Genomic DNA, 19,036 nt, shown 5'->3' on the forward strand with positions numbered 1-19,036 from the left:
AAACGTCAGCCTCTCTGCTCCTATGATGCTGCTTGGCCTGCTGTGTTCATCCAGCCCTGCACCTTGTTGTCTCGGATTCTCCAGCATCTGCAGTTCCTACTATCTCCAGCTCTTGCCTGTTACAGGATGTACACTTGTTCATGCACTTCATGCATTACAATCGTTGTTTTTTAATAAACTACTTTAAAATTACTGATGAGTTCAATCCCCTTTTCTTCCGTAACCTGTGTCTTCCAAACTCAAACTTTTTACCAAAACCTTTGTTCTGGAAATCTTAGCAGTTCTGCTAAGGTGACCTCGTTGTTTTACAAAGTTTATGGGAAGACACCTAATGGGACCGCTGGTTTGATAAATGTGTATAATATATATTACCATTTTAAAATTTGAATTTTTTTAAATAGATGCATAGGGGTTTTGGTTTCAGCTCTGAGAAGGTGACTTTAACAGATCAGAAAATCATTTGGAAATGTGACTTAAATATATAATTTCCAATAAATCATATGATTTAGTAAGTGCCTAGCCAGATATCTGTGGTGTTAATCAATGAAGTGTTTACACTGCTCAGTTTATGACATATAGAAGAAAATCATCGGGGCCACCAGTAACTTAGTTTGTGTTCAGTTCAGAAGAAACATTTTCATTCAATTTTGAGCAGGGCAGTTTTTAGGTTGGTAGAATTTTCAGGTTGTGAATGTTTGTAGAAATCTCTTGACAGTCAAAACTAAAAAGGAATCCGGGCCATCCAAACTAGAAAGAAGTCTTTAAAACATTTCAGCAGTCCAAAAAGAAGACCATAAGACATAGGAGCAGAAATTAGGCCATTCAATCATGGCTGATAAGTTTCTCAACCCTATCTTCCCACTTTCTCCTCGTAACCCTTGATCCCCTTGACAGTCAATAACCTATCTATCTCCGTCTCATACATACTCGAAGACCTGGCCTCCCCAGCCTTCTGTGGCAGTGAATTCCATAGATTCACCACTCTCTGGCTGAAGAAGTTTCTCCTTCTCTCTGATCTAAAAGGTCTTCCTTTTAGTCTAAGGCTGTGCCCTTGGGTCCTAGTCTCTTCTACAAATGGCAGCGTCTTTCCAACATCCACTCTGTCCAGGCCATTCAGTATTCTGTAAGTTTCAATTAAATACCCCCTCATTCTTCTAAACTCCATTGAGTATACACCCAGAGTCCTCAAATGTTCCTCGTGTTAAGCTTTTCATTCCTGGGACCATTCTCGTGAACCTCCTCTGAACCTGCTCCAGAAAATCTGTGAAGAGTCGGTTAAGTAAGAATTTTAAAAGTCAAGTTAGAAGTGCTATTTCTCTGGGATTGAGTATCTGAAAAGGATACTGCTGGGGTAAAGTAGGCTGAAACTTTGCTGTTTATGTTAAGGTAAGGTGTCATACATATAACATTTCTTTGAATGTAGTGGACCTGTGTTTGTTCTTTAAGGAACAATGGTAGCCACATGTGAATAGTTCAGTGACTAACTGCCATGTTAATCAACTGACAAAAATTAAGCTTATGATCTGTCAAATCAAGTTTTACTCTGGGATCTGTTTACTATTACCATCAGCGATAATGCGCACAGCTTCTCTCTACTGCCCCCTGCTGCCTAAACTCACTCTCTCACCTCACCTGTCTCATTTAATATGAAAATCTAGTCATAAGAGAGTCATAGAGGTGTACAGCATGGAAACAGACCCTTCGGTCTAACTTGTCCATACTGACCACGTATCCTAAATTAATCTAGTCCCATTTGCCAGCATTTGGCCCATATCCTACCTTTTCATATACCCATCCAAATTCCTTTTAAATATTGTAATTATACCAGCCTCCACCATTTCCTCTGGCAGCTCATTCCATATATGCACCAACCTCTGCGTGAAAAAGTTGCCCCTTAGGTCCCTTTTAAATCTTTCCCGTCTCACCTTAAACCTATGCCCTCTCGTTTTGGACTCCTGAACCCTGGGATAAAGATGTGGAGGTGCCAATGTTGGACTGGGGTGGGCAAGGTCATAAATCACACAACACCAGGTTATAGTCTGAAGGAGTGAGGCTCCGAAAGCTTGTGTTTTCAATTAAGCCTGTTGGACTATAACCTAGTGTCATGTGATTTCTGACCTGGGAGAAAGCACTTGGCTATTCACCCTATCCATGCCCCTTATGATTTTATAAACTTCTATAAGGTCATCCCTCAGTCTCCAACACTCCAAAATAGCCCCAGTCCTGCCAATCACACTCCAGTTCCCACGGTGCCCCTGTTTTGGCACTTGATGTAAGGATCTGAATCCAAATTTGAATTTTAATAAACAATGCCCTGTCACTTCCCTGATGTGAACCCTCCCACTTTCACCTTTCTGGACGATGACCCACTTCATCATTTTCAGCTACTACACTGACCATGTTTCCAAAGTAATTGACAGTCTTTTGGATAAATTTGCTCCTCTTTGAAGTTGATGGATGATTAAAACATCATTCTAACTACCTTCTCACTGTGCCACCCATCTCTGAATGGAAAGTTTGTTGATGAGCATGTGGAATGATGGAAGGATAGTTAAGATGGTGTTTCAATCTTATTCACTAAAACACGTAGAGGTCCACGTGGTAATCAATTATTTTGGAAGGAGAAGTCATTTTTTAGAAATGAGACAAATTGAATTGTAAATTTTTTTCTGTAAAATCATTTACGAAATGTGAGTGCCACTGGCTAGGCCAGCATTTAATGCCTATCCCTAGTTGCCCAGAGGGCAGTTAAGTGTCAACCACATTGCTGTGGGTCTGGAATCACACGGAGGACAGACCAGGTAAGGATGGCAGATTTCTTTCCCAAAATGACATTTGTGAACCAGATGGGTCTGTCCCAACAATTGCCAATGGTTTCATGCCAATCATTGGAGTCTTAATTCCAGATTATTTTAAAAATTGAATTCAAATTCCACCATCTGCCGTCACAGAGTTCAAACCTGTGGCTCCAGAACATTACCTGGGTCTCTCAATTAATAGTCTAGCAATAATACCACAAGGCCATTACTGCCCTATTGCTACTATCTTTGCAACAATCAATTAACAACAATGAAATCAACTAACTGCTCTAGCAGAGTAGTCCAGCAGTATGCCCAAGCATGGGGGGGGGGGATGTGATGGCCTAGTGGTATTATCTCTGGACTGTTAATCCAGAGACCCAGGTAATGTTCTGGGGAATCCTGCCATGGCAGATGGTGAAAGTTGAATTCACTTTTTAAAAATCTGGAATTAAGGGTCAGATGATGACCGTGAATCCATTGTCGATTGTCGGATAAACCCATCTAGTTCACTAATGTCCTTTAGGGAAGGGAACTGCCATCCTTACCTGGTCTGGCCTACATGTGACTCCAGACCCACAGCAATGTGGTTGCCTCTTAACTGCTCTCTGGGCAATTAGGGATGGGCAATAAAAGCTACCTGGCCAATACCACCCTCATCCCGTGAATGAATAATGAAAGAAGATGAATGGATATTGAAAGGATAAGATTTTGAATGTGGTTTAATTATAGGGAGAATGTGACCTACCAGACCACCCCATTCGGATGATAGCAGGTACACCTCCCATAGGAGGAAAATACCGCCTGAATTGCTGGATTGTTGGCCTTGTCCTCCTGCACAATGCAGTTAATCTTCTTCTGTTTGTCAGTAAAAATCTGAACTGCCAGATTTCCAGAGGGGTAGCTGTTTGTTGTTAAGGAAATGAGGCAAATCAAACCTTCATGTTATTGTTCTGATATGAAGGATTGAAACTCCTGGGGAGGTGGACATATTGCCTGATGCGGGTTTGAAGATCAGTCTAGAGTATGTTAACCCCTCTCAGCTAGGACTGAAGTAGCAGTACTACAAACAGCAAAGCATCGTATCTTCGATCAACAACCCATCGTCAGTCCTGAAATCCTGAAATGTACAATTTTCTTAATAAGACCATAAGCTGTATGAGCAGAACTAGGCCCTTCAGCCCTTCACCTGTGCTCCGCCATTCAATAAAACCATGGCTGATCTGATAATCCTCAACACATCTCTGCAAATGTTGAGTATTTTCCAGCATTTCCTGCTTTTATTTCAGTTTTCTAGCAGCTGCAGCTCTCTATAAGCTTATCGTATCTTGCTCCTGGCTAGTGAACAATGCGATGAAGTATGAGTCCAGGAGGCTGGTTCAGGAAAGGGTTATCCTGCAATACCTAAGCACTCCACTGGCTGTGTCCACCCAGATTCCCCCTTCCGACCTGGTGGGAAACAGCATTTGAGCAGATCCTTGTGAAAGCAACCAGCATGAGTCACAGGGGCTGAAATCAGTCATTGGCACTGGTACACAGCAGGCTCGCAATCCACCGCCTACATTTTTTTGCCACTGGAAGCCGGTGGATAAGAAAATGGGATAGTGGGCTGGATGTTACGTGGTTCCACTGGGTGTATTTCCATGGAAGGTGCATTTGTCACAAACAAGTGAGCTGTCAGCTGATAAATCCTCGCAGTAATACCTGACAACAGGCAGAAAGAGTGGGGAGTCTCTGGGTCAGCCATCCTGTTGAAAGTATTCACAAACCACTTAAATACTTCACTCATAAGTGGACCAACCTCATGGAAGTTCATGGCCCAATCTTTGGAAACAAGGAATGGGAGAAAAGACAGGAAAACTGAGTGCACTCAATAATTTGTATTAAAGCTTTCGCCACATCGCTTGGAGGGAAATACTGCATGTTTGTTGTCCCAATAAAATGCATCCTGCATCTAAAACAATTCAATTTCCACAAAGGATACAATACTTGAGCCATTCCATCTGGGAAAGCGGTAAGAAACTTATTCCCATTCCTGTAGTATTTCACCATGAAAGATAGCTGAAGATCCTTTGTACAAAAGTAAACATGAAACAAAGGTGAAGGTTGCAGTCTGTACATTTGCCTTGAACTTTCACAGTGAGAGTGAACACGCATTCGGTTTGTTTGAGACACTATTTTGCTGAAGGTGTTGATGTTTTTGTTTTAAGGAGTTTAATACTTTCATAAATTGGGAGGGATTTCAGATAAACTGATTCAGCATTTGGACAATACTCATAGTCACATCATAATAAATGTCAGGCGAGAAGATCATGCTGCCAGTCAAACATTCCTTCATCATTACTGTGTGATTTCATCGAATCCCTACTGTGTGGAAGCAGGCTATTCAGCCCACACTGACCCTTCAAACAGCATCGCATCCAGACCCACCCCCCTACCCTATCCCTCCATTTCTCATGGCTAATCCGCCTAGCCTATACACCCCTGGACACTGTGGGTAATTTAGCATAGCCAATTCACCTAACCTGCACATCTTTGGACCGCGAGAGGAAACCCACACAGACCTGGAGAGAATGTGCAAACTTCACACAGACAGTCACCTGAGGCTGAAATCGAGCCCAGATCCCTGGTGCTGTGAGGCAGCTGTGCTAAATCATTGAGCCACCATGTATCAGTCATAGTATTTAGAGCCATACAGCATGGAAACAGACCCTTCAGTCCAACTCGTCCATGCCAACCAGATATCCTAAATAAATCCAGTCCTATTTGCCAGCATTTGGCCCATATCCATCTAAGCCCTTCCTATTCGTGTACCCATCCAGATCCCTTTTAAATGTTGTAATTGTACCAGCCTCCACAACTTCCTCTGGCAGCTCATTCCATACATGCACCGCCTTCTGCGTGAAAAAGTTGCCCTTAGGTCCTTTTTAAATCTTTCCCCTCTCTCCTTAAACGTATGTCCTCTAGTTTTGGACTCCCTACCACGCCCCTCATGATTTTATAAACCCCTATAAGGTCACTCCTCAACCTTTGACGCTCCAGGGAAAATAGCCCCAGCCTATTCAGCCTTTCCCTATAGTAGCAGTAATAGTGTAGTGTAATAGTAGCTGAACACCGAAACCTTGAACTCCTCCCTAGCTATTTTCTCTACTTGGTACCAATCACCCTAAACAGATTCTGTATGATCTGTCTATTGAGTTTGGTCTTCACCTTGTCTTTGACCTATGCTTTCTGGCTTTGGAATTGCATGAATAACAGACAGATTCATCAACATGAAACCATCTATTTTTTCCAATTCTTTCACAGCATGGGTGTCACTGGCATGGCCAGCATTGTTGCCCGATCTGAATTGGCAGTGAATTGGATGGCATACTTGGCCATTTCAGGGTTGATCACATTATCATGTGTCTGGAATCTATGAAGTTAAACATAAAAGTGTTGCAAAAACAGGAGTTGCTGGAAAAGGTCAGCAGGGCTGGCAGCATCTGTGAAGAAAAATCAGAGTTAACATTTCGGGTTCAGTGACCCTTCTTTAGAACTGACGGTAACTGGGGAAACGTCGGTTTGTATGCAGAAGATAGGGAGGGGGAGGGGGTAAGGAGTAAACGGTAGGATAAAGCCCAAAGAGAGAGAAGAACAGTTGGACAGACAAAGGAGTTGCTAACGATCAGGCTGGGAGCGTGAATAGTTGTTAATGGGGGCTATTGGTGACTAACAACAGGGGGTATGTAATCATAGGCTATGTGGTAACAAGGTCTGGTGAGTGGGGTACGGGGCTGGGACATGGGGGAGTTTAGGCCCTAAAATTATTGAACTTGATATTGAGTCCAGAGGGCTGCAGGGTCCCCAGCAGAAAATGAGGTATTCCTCCAGCTTGCGCTGAGCTTTGATGCAACACTGCAGCAAACCTGAGGCAGAGATGTTGGCCAGGGAACAGGGTGTTGTGTTAAAGTGCAGGGAACTGGAAGTTCAGGGTCTTTTCTGTGAGCAGAACGTAGATGTTCTGCAAAGTGGTCACCCAGTCTACGCTTTGTTTCCCCAGGGTAGAGGAGACCACATTGTGAGCAGCGAATGCAGTAAGCTAGATTGTGGGAAGTGCAGGTGTTGCTTTGTTTGGTATGTTTGGGCCCTTGGATCCCCCGTGGGCTCTATCCCCACCTTTCTTTACTCCTTACCCCCTCCCCCTCCCTATCTTCTGCATATAAACTGACATTTTCCTAGTTACCAACAGTTCTGAGGAAGGGTCTCCGGGCCTGAAATGTTAACTCTAATTTTTTCTTCACAGATGTTGCCAGACTTGCTGAGCTTTTTCAGCAACTTCTGTTTTTGTTCCTGATTTACAGCATCCACTGTTCTTTCGGTTTCTACAAAAGTGTTGCATATGTGAGACTATGTTCCTAATGCATACATTCAACACAGTCTGGTTTAGAACGTTATCCAAACAGGGATAGATGCAGAATAATGGTGAGAAGGCTCACCTGGAATGTAAACACTGGCCTGGGCCAGTTGGATTAAAGGGTCTAATATGTTTGTCTTGTATATTCTATGTAGTTCTATGCAATTGGCTCAATAAACAGTAAGGTCATAAAACTGACAAAACAAAGTTTGACAACACATACCTTGTGCCAACTGAATAAATCATCCCTTGACTCTGTGAAAATGTTTTCCCAATTTTCACTTTCACCTTTTACTTCCTTTAACGTTACAAAATCCAATGACGTGGATAACTGAAAAGTAATTGTACTCAGTTTTTTTGGTCCTGGATTGAAGGTGGTGGAGGGTGAAGTGAGAAACAGACAGGGAGAGAAAAGCAATGAGACAGATATCAAAAACTGTCAGCATTTTCAAACATGTAACATGTAGACAGGTGAGGGCAGCAGATACATGGGAACACCGCCTTCAATTTCCCCTCCAAGCCATTCACCATCCTGACTTGGAAATATATCACTGTTCCTATACTGTCGCTGGGTCAAATCCTGGAATTCCCACATTAATGGCATTTTGGATGTATCTACAACACACAGCCTGCAGCGGTTCATGAAGGCAGCTCACCACCGCCTTTATCAACGGCAACAGAGATGGGCAATAAATGCTGGGCCGGCCAGTGACACCTATGTCCCATGAGTGAATTTTTAAAAAAATTAAAACTAAGGTCTCAGCATGTAACCTGTCAGGCCTCTAAAGAACCTGAGATCATTTCTCATCTGAACTCCAGAGAATGCAGCCCCAATCTACTCAACCTGTCACCCATTTAATGGTAGGGCCTTGGATAGTGTTGGAGAACAGAGGGACCTTGGGGTTCAGGTACATAATTCTTTGAAGTTTGCGTCACATTTAGCCAGGGTGGTTAAAAAGGCATTTAGCACGCTTGCCTTCATGGCTCAGTCCTTTGAGTATAGGAATTGGAAGGTCATGTTGAGGTTGTACAGGACATTGGTGAGGCCTCTTCTGGAGTACTGTGTCCTGTTCTGGTCACCCAGTTACAGGAAGAATATCATTAAGCTGGACAGGGTTCAGAAACGATTTACCAGGATGTTGTCGAGTATGGAAGGTTTGAGTTATAAAGAAAGGCTGGATAGGTTGGGATTTTTTCACTGGAATGTAGGAGGTTGAGAGGCAACCTTATAGAAGTTTTGTAAAATAATGAGGAGTATAGATAGGATTAATGACAGGGGTCTTTTCCCTGGAGGGGGATTACAAGACCACGGAGCATATTTTTAAGGTGAGATGAGAGAGATTTAAAAATGATATATGGGCAAATTTTTTTACACAAAGGGTGGTTCGCGTGTGGAATGAACTTCCTGAGGTGGACGTGGGTACAATTACAACGTTTAGAAGACATTTGGATAAGTACATGATTAGGAACAGTTTAAAGGGATATGGGCCAGGAGCAGGCAGGTGGGATTAGTTTAGTTTGGGAATTATGTTGGACTGAAGGGTCTGCTTCCGTGCTGTATGACTCTATGACTCTTGATAATCCTCTCACCCAGGAATCAATCTAGTGAGCCATCACTGTACAGCTGCCTGGTTAAATACATCCATCCTTCAATAACACAATCAAACTGTGTTTAATACTCCATGTGTGATTACGCCAAAGCCCTGTATGATTGTAGCAAGCGTTCCTTACTCTTGTATTTTAGATTTCTGACTTTCCTTGTATACTAACTTACTGTGTTTCTGATAAAAGGATGTCCATGTCTCTGTGAAAATCTAATTTTAGAAGTTTCTTATTATTCGAAAACAAACATTCTGGTTTTCTATTCTTTCTCACAAAGTGAATTCCCCATCTTTTACTCCATCTCAGAGTAACAGAGTTGTTACAGAGCAGCAGGGGGCCATTTGGCCCACCTGCCACAGTACTGCCCACCATACCCACTACGAACCCTCTTCGTGTCCTCCTCACACATCACTGTCCCACCTGTCTCTGCATTGTCAGCAAATTTACATAAATTATCCTCGGCCTGTTAAGACCATAAGATGGAACAGCAGTAATAGGCCATTCAGCCCACTGGCTCTGCTCTGCCCTACAATGAGATCATAGCTGACTTGATAACCCTCATTGCCACATATGCCAAGATTCCTTTACTGAATAAAAACCTGTCTACCTCAGCCTTGAATGTACTTAACCAATCAGCCTCATCAGCTCTGTGAGGAAACAGAAAGAACGGGCAATGGATTTTTTTTGGGTTGGAAGATGGTTTGTAGTAGAGTTTCCCAGGGGTTAAATTTAGGACCTTCCTTTTCCTAATGTATATTAGTACTCTAGATTTTGTTGTGCAAGGGTCAATTTCAAAGTTTACAGATGACACAAAACCTGGAAGAAATGCAAACTATAAGGAGGACAATGGCAACAAATGAAAGCTTTTCACTATTTTATTGTAAAATACACATGACAATAAATCATTCATTCATTCAATCAATGTCCAGAAAGCCAGAAATCAGATGACACCAGGTTATAGTAAAACAGGTTTATTTGAAATCACAAGCTTTCAGAGCACAGCTCCTTTGTCAGGTGAAGTTGACATTGACAAGTTGTTGGAGTGGGTAGCTAGACAGCAGCGTATTTTCCATGCAGAGAAGTTGGAGTAACGTACTTTTGGTATGAAGAACATTGAAAGACAATATTACATAGGTGTGCAATTCTAAGGGGGTGAAGGAGCAGTGAGACCTGGGTGCACAGATCACTGAAAGTGGCAGGACAGGTAAAGACAACAGTAAGTAAAGGATACAGTATTCTCAGCTTTATTAATTGGGCCATAAAGTACAAAAGCAAGAAGGTGGTGTTCAACTTGTACAAGACACTTGTTTGACCTCAGCTGGAGTATTGTGTACAGTTCTGGGCATCATATCTTGTGAAAGATGTGAACGCGTAGGAGAAAGCTCCAAGGATGAGGAACTTCAGTAATGAGGATAGATTGAAGAAGACGGGATTGTTCTCCTTGGAGAGGAGAAGGCTGAGAGGAGATCTGATAGAGGTTTTCAAAATCATGAGCGGGCTGGATAGAGTTGATAGGGACAGGCTGTTCCTGCTTGTATAAGCAACAAGAATACACATGAATTTAAAGTGATCTGCAGAAGAAGCAAGGGTGAAGGGAAACTTGTTCATGCAGCAAGTGGTTAGAGAATGGAATGCATTGCCTGGTAAAGGCGGTGGAGGGAAATTCAATTTACGCATTCAAGCGGACATCGGATGAATATTTGGATAAAAATAATGCGGAAGGGTATGGGGTAAAAGCAGGAGATTGGCACGAGCTAATGATGCTCAATTTTCAAGCTGGTGCAGCCCAGTGTTGGACCAAATGTCCTTCTGCTGTGCCATAACACTTCTGTGAGAGAAGCAATTCCTCTGCATCTCTGTCTTAAATGGGGAACCTCTTTCTCTGAGATTATGCTGTCTGGTCCCAGATTCTACCACAAGGGGAAATAACTTCTCCATTTCCATCCTGTCAACCCCCTAAAATTCTTGTATGTTTCATTAGGGTCACCTCTCATTCTTCTCAACTCCACTAAGTCATTAATGTAGATTATAAATGGTTTATTTAAAATCACAAGCTTTCGGAGCGCTGCTCCTTCATCAGATGAAGTCACTTGTGATTGTGATTTCGAATAAACCTGTTGGACTCTAACCTGTGTTGGGTAACATCTGTCCAGATCCCACTTGTTACAGCTTACCAACCCAAAGTGTCTTGTTATCTCAGTTAACCCTGTCCATTTACCAATCCTCAATCTGTGCTGATATAAACTCCCCAACTTCACAATCCATTTTTTAGGCAACACAAAGTAAAATTACACAAACAAAATTAAACATATAAGGAAGGTCAAATGAAAATCTGAACCATATGAGGAAAACCTACCAGCTGACATTTTGCGCTGGCCTTCTTTTGCCTTTTTCAGATATTTTTCCATTTCTCTGTCACGTAACCTGGCAAAACATCACAGAAGCACAAATGCATTGATAGCTAACGAGTCCTGGCAAAGCTGTACCAAGCAAAGGAACAGAAACAAAATACTGCTGATGCTGGAAATCTGAAATAAAAAAAAAACAGAAAGCGCTGCAGAAGCTTAGCAGCATCTGTGGAGAGAGAAAAACTGAGTAAATGTTTGGAGTCTGGTATGACCCTTCTTCGTTAGTCTTCCTAAGCAAGGGAATCGCTGGTTTGGAAACGTACCCTTAATGTGTAGATGAAATAAACATTTTGCACATTTTTTATCAGAAGCTTGAATTCCTCTTAGTCTGACTAAGTAACATAACAGAAACATACAGTAACAGTAAAATTGATTAAATTTATTTGGATCAAAACATGTTCTACCAGAGTAGGTAATAATTTAATATTTAAACATGTTGTTTGCACATATTTTGAGTCTAAATCTGACTTCAAGTTGTCATATTTTGGATCATAGCATAGTGTCAACTTTAGGAATGGACAATAAATGTTGCCTGGTCAGCAACACCCTCATTCCATGAATGAATAAAAAAAACTCCATTTCACATTTGTCACGCTGTAATTATAATTCCCACCAGTGATGGTGCTGTAGCATTTCCTAGGCTTTACTTCAGAGAACATACAAATGTAAGGTTTTATCTTTATCCTACGGAATATAAAAACAGAGAGCTGTGCAAAAGTAAACTCAGAATATATGATGAGATGAAAACTGAGTTACTTTGGTATACTGGTTCAGTTATTCTCCTGTCTTCTATGTGAGGATTACAATTCTTTCCTGAATCATTTTATGAAAATTAAACCAACTGGGGATGGACTAATCAACACTCAAAAAGGAGATGAGGCTTCAAAATGCAAATTAATTAGACAATTGTGATCAAGTAGTCATCTAATGTCATCTTCTAGCAATTGACTATGGCGATTCATGTACTGAGTCAGCTATTTTGTGTTTTTTGACAGTAGGGAATATTGCTTCTACATAAATGATTTGGAGGAAAACGTAGCTGGTCAATTAGTGAGTTTGCAGACAACGATGCAAAGATTGTGAGGAGGACTGTCAGAGGATACAGCAGGACACAGATCAGTTGGAGGCATGGGCAGAAAAATGGCAGATGAGGTTTAATCTGGACAGGTGATGCATTTTGGAAGGTCAAGTACAGGTGAAAATTATACCATGAATGGCACAGCCCTTAGGAGTATTGATATGCAGAGGGATCTGGGTGCGCAGGTCCACAGATCACTGAAGGTGACAATGCAAGTAGATAAGGTAGTAAAAACGTCTATGGCACACTTGCCTTTGTTGGAAGGGGCACTGAGTAATAGGATAGACACATTATGCCGCAGCTTTATAGAACTTTAGTTAAGCCACACTTGGAATATTGCATACAGTTCAGGTCACCACACTACCAGAAGTATGTGGTTGCTTTGAAGACAGTACAGAAACAGTTTACCAGGATGTTGCCTGGTATGGGGGACTTTAGCTATGAAGAAAGGTTAGATGGACTGGGTTTGTTTTCACTGGAACGCAGGAGGTTGAGGGGTGACCTGATAGAAGTTTATAAGATTGTGAATGGCAATAGATAGAGTGACAAGTATGAGGCTTTTTGCCAGAGTGGAGGGAACACTGGTTCAAGGTGCAAAGCAGGAAGTTTAAAAGAGATGTGCGAGGCAAGTTTTTCACACAAAGGGTGGTGAGTGCCTGGCACACACTGCCAGAGGAGGTGGTGGAAGCAGACACAATAGCAGCTTTCAAGAAGCACCTGGATGAATACATGAATAGGAAAGGGATAAAGGGATAGGGATCCTGTAAATGAAGAAAGTTTCAGTATTGAAGGGGAAAATGTGTCGGTGCAGGAATGGAGGGCTGAAGGGTCTGTTCCTGTGCTATATCGTTCTTTGTTTTTTGCTTAAAGCTAAACTTTGAAACTAAACCAAAGCAATGACTATAGGTAGTAAATTACCTCAGTGCTGCTTTATCCTTGGCTTGCTCCCTCTCGAGTACACTGCCAAACGGAAGGTGAGGAGAGATATCAATCATTTTCAGACCAACTTTCAAACGCATCAGATCCTCTTCTTTCAGAAGGAACTCAAACAAATCTCGATATTGCTTACAGCAGAAGAGCTGTCAAGTTAAAAAACAACACATTATTAAAGGTTTACATAGAAACGTAGAAAATAGGAACAGGAGTAGGCCATTCAGCCCTTCCAGCCTGCTCCACCATTCAACTCACTGTTCTTTAGCTACTTTTTCTCCATACTCTCTGATCATTTTAGTCCTAAAAACTATATTTAATAGCTGTAATAATATAACAATTTTAGTTAATATTAATTAAATATTAGTTAATATAACGAGATTTAAAATAAAAACCAAAAGAACTGCAAATGCTGTAAATCAGAGACAAAAACAGAAGTTGCTGGGAAAGTTCAGCAGGTCTGGCAGCACCTGTGAAGAGAAATCAGAGTTAACGCTTTGGGACTTGACCCGCAACGTTAACTCTGATTTCTCTCCACAGGTGCTGCCAGACCTGCGGAGATCTTCCAGCAATTTCTAGATTGAAAATATGTTCATAAAACAAAGAACTGTGGACTGTGGCGATCTGAAACAAACAGAAACAGAAATTGCTGAAGGAACTCAGCATCTGTGGAAAGAGAAATGGAGTTAACGTTTCGAGTCCTGTGACCCTTCTTCAGAATATGGATAATGTAGCATAATGTAGGGTATGCAGGGTAGTTTGATCTTAGTAGGAAAAAAGGTAGGCACAACATCGCGGGCCAAAGGGCTTGTACTGTGCTGTACTGTTCTATGTTCTAACTGACAAACTGACCCGTTGGAGTGGAAGGACTGTGGATGCGTACACATGGGATCTGTGGGCTTTTTTTCTAGACCTGAGTTGCATTATTTAAGGAGACACCAGGCAACCAGCAGGGTTGCATCAATAGGGAAACAACTTCAGGAGGGTGAGTCACTTAAGAAAGCTTTCACATTTCTCCTGAAGACCGATGCTGAGAGATACCTGAATAAAGCAATGCGCCAATTCTGAGGCTTAACTGAATTGATTAAGCAGCTAACCGAGGCAGCGTGACAGATTTTTTAAAATTTTGTTGTCACATGTATTTCACAGTAAGAATACATTGAAATGCAGTGAAAAGCTTTCATTTGTCTCCACTTTGAATAATTTAAGAATAGGGAAAAATAAAGATACAGCTTGAAGAGAGGCAGAGGTGGGGAGCAATGGGAGCGGATGATGGCCTTAAAGCTTTGTCAAATTCAAACAAAATTGAAAAGTAAGGATGACGGTGGAGGGAATTGTGAAGAATGGGAAGTCGAGGAAAAGTGGGAACAGTGACACACAAGAGATCTAGGAGAGTTTTGTAGGGTGTTATTACCACTATAGAGATAGGGAAAGGATATTGAAATGCTAAGGCAAGAATTTTTAAATATTTGGCACTGAGAGTCCAGGAAGCAATTTAAGACGACAAGGATTATGCTGAATGTGCAGTGTTGAATAACAGAACATGAGTAATAACAGCAGTAGAAGTGGGTCATTTGAAACCTATAGCCCATTGAATAAAATCATGGCTAATGTTCTACCCCAATTCCATGTTCATGTGCTATCATCATATCCCTTAATTTCCTTCATAGCCAAAAATCTACTCATCTCTGCCTATTTATATTCAACAATGGACATCCACATCTGAGGGAGAGCTTCGAGTGAACCTTTTTCCCTTCTTGGTCTCAAAAGGCCGACTCCTTATCTTGAGACAGCAACTCCTGGTTTCTAGACTCACCACCCACAGGAAGCATTACCTTAGCATCTATCCTGTCAAGCCCTTTCAGAATTTTATACACTTCAACAAGATCATCTCAGTGCTGTTTTGATTCCAGCGGCAAATGGGCCTGATCAGAATTTGGGATGAACTGGAATTTATGGAAGAGGAAAAGGGAAGGCGTTTGGTTTGGCAGTGAAGTGGCCTCTTCATCACTGACCCACATTGACAGCAACTCGCCAAGACTCCTTCGAACACACCTTCCAAAGACGTTGGAACGGCATGACCTGCAAGTTCCCCTCCAAACCAGGCACCACCCCGATTTGGAGCAATAACGCTGTTCATTCGCTGCTGCTGGGTCAAAATCCAGAATTCCTTCCTAATTGGCACTGAGGGTGCAACCTACACCAACCAGGTGGAGAGCAATGGTTCAAGAAGGTGGCTCACCATTGACTCCTGAAGTGCAATTCAGAACGTGTTATAAAATCTGATCTCGCCAATGGCATCCAGAGGCCGTGAATTAATTAAAAAGGCAAAGTTCGGAGTTGCAACTTTTGGAGATGACAATGACTAGCACCAGGATCAGATAGATTGATGATACTCAATGTAAAACCTCACGCACAAAGAATGGTTACATGGGTTCAGTGATGGAGGGTCAGCAAGAAACACTGAACTTGAATTATTGCATTTGATAGATCACAAAAAAAAGGTCTTGTGGAACTAGATGAAAAGTGGGGAAAGCATAAGACTAAATGTACTTACGGTTTCAATTGGTTTTGCTCCCAGTTGTTTGAGAGTAGCTATGGGCTTTAAGTTTTTGCCACAAAATTGGCACAAATCAAATCCGACTGATACCTAGAGAAGAAATCACAGTGGTCAGTTCTAAATTTTACACAGCACACTGAAGTCTGTAACTGAAGCAGCTACAGCTGTGTGAGGATAATGAAAAAGGAACTCTGCTGCTGCGTATGACAGAGCATCTGGACTTGGTCTGAGATTGATGGAACAAGAGGAAGAACTCATCTGGCCTCTCATTCCCATGGCAGGTCTCTGAAAGAATTATCCAGCCTGCCCCACTCCCTGCTCTTTCCCTGTTGCCCCTGCACATGTTTAAATATTCATCTAATTCTCTTTTGGAGGTTTCTGTTAAAATCTGCTTCCCTTCAGGAAATGCATTCCAGATCATCGTAACTTGTTGCATAAAACAAAAAAATCCCCTAATTTCTCCTTTAGTTCTTTTGCAAAGCATTTTAAATCCATTTTATCATGTCACCAACTATCAGTTTCTCCTTATTTACTCTAAATAAATCAGAATGCGATGTAGCAATTGGAGCAAAATCTCTGTTTTCCTCAGAAACATATACTGGTTGCATATCAGCCTGCAGACGGAGGAGGGAGATTGGGACAATTGGAGGATATCGACTGCCATGTCCATGTGACTGGCTCCGAAACCAGCATTGCCTGCGAATGTGGTACCTACACATTACCAATCTTCTCTGCAGCATGAAGATATAAAGTAAAAACAAAGCCATGTCTTATTAAAGGAATTATACAATCTTATGGCACCAAACTGTTGTACTTGAGCTACCTTTTTGAAACAGCCTTTGCACATCGTGCTAATTACCACACTCTTTGTCTGAGACCCTGCAGGTTCCTCATCCTCACATACTTAGTGTAAGTTATTTAGAATGTCAGTTTCTGATGTGGTTCCTTGGTTAAATACCGTTGCCTGTATGATAACAGTCTGAACATTCCCTATATGTTAGTCCTTATAAAATATGCCAGGAATGCTAGTTCTTGTTGAGACAGACATCTTGAAGTTTATTAACAACATGCTTACTGTTGTTACGGCTACACTACGTGACTGCAACATTATGCACAGCTGGCTGGTTGACTGACTACACACTTGCATGTGACTGCTGAAGGCAAGGGACAGACCTCTATACTGGAACCTCACATGTCATGATATCATCTAATTATCTTAAAGGGACATCTTAACATCTTAAAGGAGTCTATGCAATAATACAACAGCTACCATTGGTTTTTCAATTGGACCATTCCAAATTTACAGTTAAACACCCACTCAGCAAAGGGACGTTTTGTTTCCAATTTGCTTTGAAACTTCTCATGGTCTTTAAAACCTTGGTTCTTACCCATCTCTATTCAGTGGCGACCAATCCAAACCTTTCCAAAGTGTTCTTACAACTGAAGTTCTTCACCCTGGTAAAAATCCCAGGAAACCTCCTCCCTCTGAATCTTTTCCAAAGGTTTGACAAATTTTCTGGAGTGTAGGACCCAGGGTCATCTGCAGTGTTCCTGCTGAGGCCAAAGCAGTGATTTATAATGTTCAAGAATAATCTCTTTCTTCTTCTTGCTTTCTCTGCCTGAAGGTTGCTCTGATCCATGTCACGATAACCTTCCCCAAGGGCAGGGCCATGAGGCTGGCCCCTAGCCCACCCTATCAGGGGCAGGGACTAAAGCCCATGCTATTAGTATTGATCGGATCCATTCTGAAAGTCCAACCAACTAGCATTCCAAGGAGTCGGAGTTGTTGTGGCAACACACACCTTTACCGTGGTACAGATAGTAAGAACTGCCGATGCTGGAATCAGAGATAACACAGTATGAAGCTGGAGGAACACAGCAGGCCAGGCAGCCTCAGAGGAGCAGGAAAGTTGACGTTTATCCTTTACTGTGGTAGTCCTGTATCTATGGGTAGTGATGGTAGAAGCTCCAATTTCTCTCCCTCCCTCACAGCCTGCCATTGATGTTTGTTGGAAGGACTGACAATACTTGACCTCTATGACTGCATTATGAACACACCTTCCTTCGATTACTAAATCCTAGCATCGGTCTTGAACCTGCAGCCTGTGGCTCAGGTACAGAACTATTACCCACTGTGTGAGAAGATCTCTTCCTCTCTTAATAAACCCGAATACTTCAGCGATTTGCCTCATCGCCTTCGCTTTGTATATACAGAAACAAACATCTACATGTTTCAAAATAATAGCATTTATAAGACGCTGCCTTTCCATGGTTTTCCTCCCAAAGTCACTTCACATATCTTTGGGTTGAAATCTATCTGCTGTGCCTCTGCCCACTGTATCATTCTGAATCCAATAACTATTCTCTTTCAACATTTCATCAATTGTTTCTTCCTCCACAGACGCTACCAGACCCGTTAAGTAATTGAAACATTTTCCGTTTTTATTTGAGATTTCCAGCATTAACAGTCATTTGCTTTTCCATGAGCAGATACCTTGGTGGGAAGTTAATTGATGTCTCATGATTAACACCAGCGTTTTCCTTTGCAATGAAGAGATATTATTTGAATCTGGTTCTCCCTGTTTTGAAATCATTTGAAACATTCTTGCCACACAATGCCAGGCAATCACCATCGCCAATAAAGTACAACCTAACCAGCATCCCTTGACATTCAGTGGTGTTACCATCACTGAATTCCCCCCCTATCAACAGTGTGAGGGTTAACATCGACCAGAATCTCACCTGCACTCACCACATAAACACAGTGGCTACAAGAACAAGTCAGATGCTAGGAACACTGTGATGAGTAACTCACCTCCTGACTCCCCACAGTCTGTCCATCATCCATGAGGCACAAGTCAGGAGTGTGATGGAATACCCTCCACTTGCCTGGATGGGTGCAACTCCAACAGCACTCAAGAATGAAGCTTAATAACATCCAGGACAAAGCAGCCCACTTGATTGGCACCACATCCACAAGCATCCACTCCCTCCACCACCAATGCTCAGTAGCAGCAGTATGTACTATCTACAGGAAGCACTGCAGAAATTCACCAAAGATACTCAGACAGCACCTTCCAAACCCATGACCACTTCCATCTAGAAGGACAAGGGCAGCAGATACATGGGAACACCACCTTCTTCAACTTCCTCTCCAAGCCACTCACCATCCTGCCTTGGAAATATATCACCATACCTTCGCTGTTGGTGGGTCAAAATCCTGGAATTCCCTCCCTAACGGCATTCTGGGCCTACCTACAGCAC

General features: G+C 42.1%; 1 protein-coding gene across 1 annotated transcript in view; it reads right to left on the bottom strand.

The window, feature by feature from the left end:
* Nucleotides 1-19,036, bottom strand: part of LOC109923950 (glutamate-rich protein 6) — a 36,777-nt gene that overhangs the window by 5,757 nt on the left and 11,984 nt on the right. The window contains exons 5-11 of the mRNA XM_048604502.1: nucleotides 15,770-15,862; nucleotides 13,201-13,361; nucleotides 11,153-11,220; nucleotides 7,418-7,557; nucleotides 4,783-4,868; nucleotides 3,552-3,702; nucleotides 1,633-1,654 (exon numbers count right to left, since the gene is read on the bottom strand). Of these exons, the coding sequence (XP_048460459.1) occupies nucleotides 1,633-1,654; nucleotides 3,552-3,702; nucleotides 4,783-4,868; nucleotides 7,418-7,557; nucleotides 11,153-11,220; nucleotides 13,201-13,361; nucleotides 15,770-15,862 (721 nt within the window). The remainder of the gene's footprint in view (nucleotides 1-1,632; nucleotides 1,655-3,551; nucleotides 3,703-4,782; nucleotides 4,869-7,417; nucleotides 7,558-11,152; nucleotides 11,221-13,200; nucleotides 13,362-15,769; nucleotides 15,863-19,036) is intronic.

This window comes from Rhincodon typus, chromosome 13, assembly GCF_021869965.1.
Source record: "Rhincodon typus isolate 14 chromosome 13, sRhiTyp1.1, whole genome shotgun sequence".
In the NCBI taxonomy this organism is placed as follows: Eukaryota; Metazoa; Chordata; class Chondrichthyes; order Orectolobiformes; family Rhincodontidae; genus Rhincodon; species Rhincodon typus.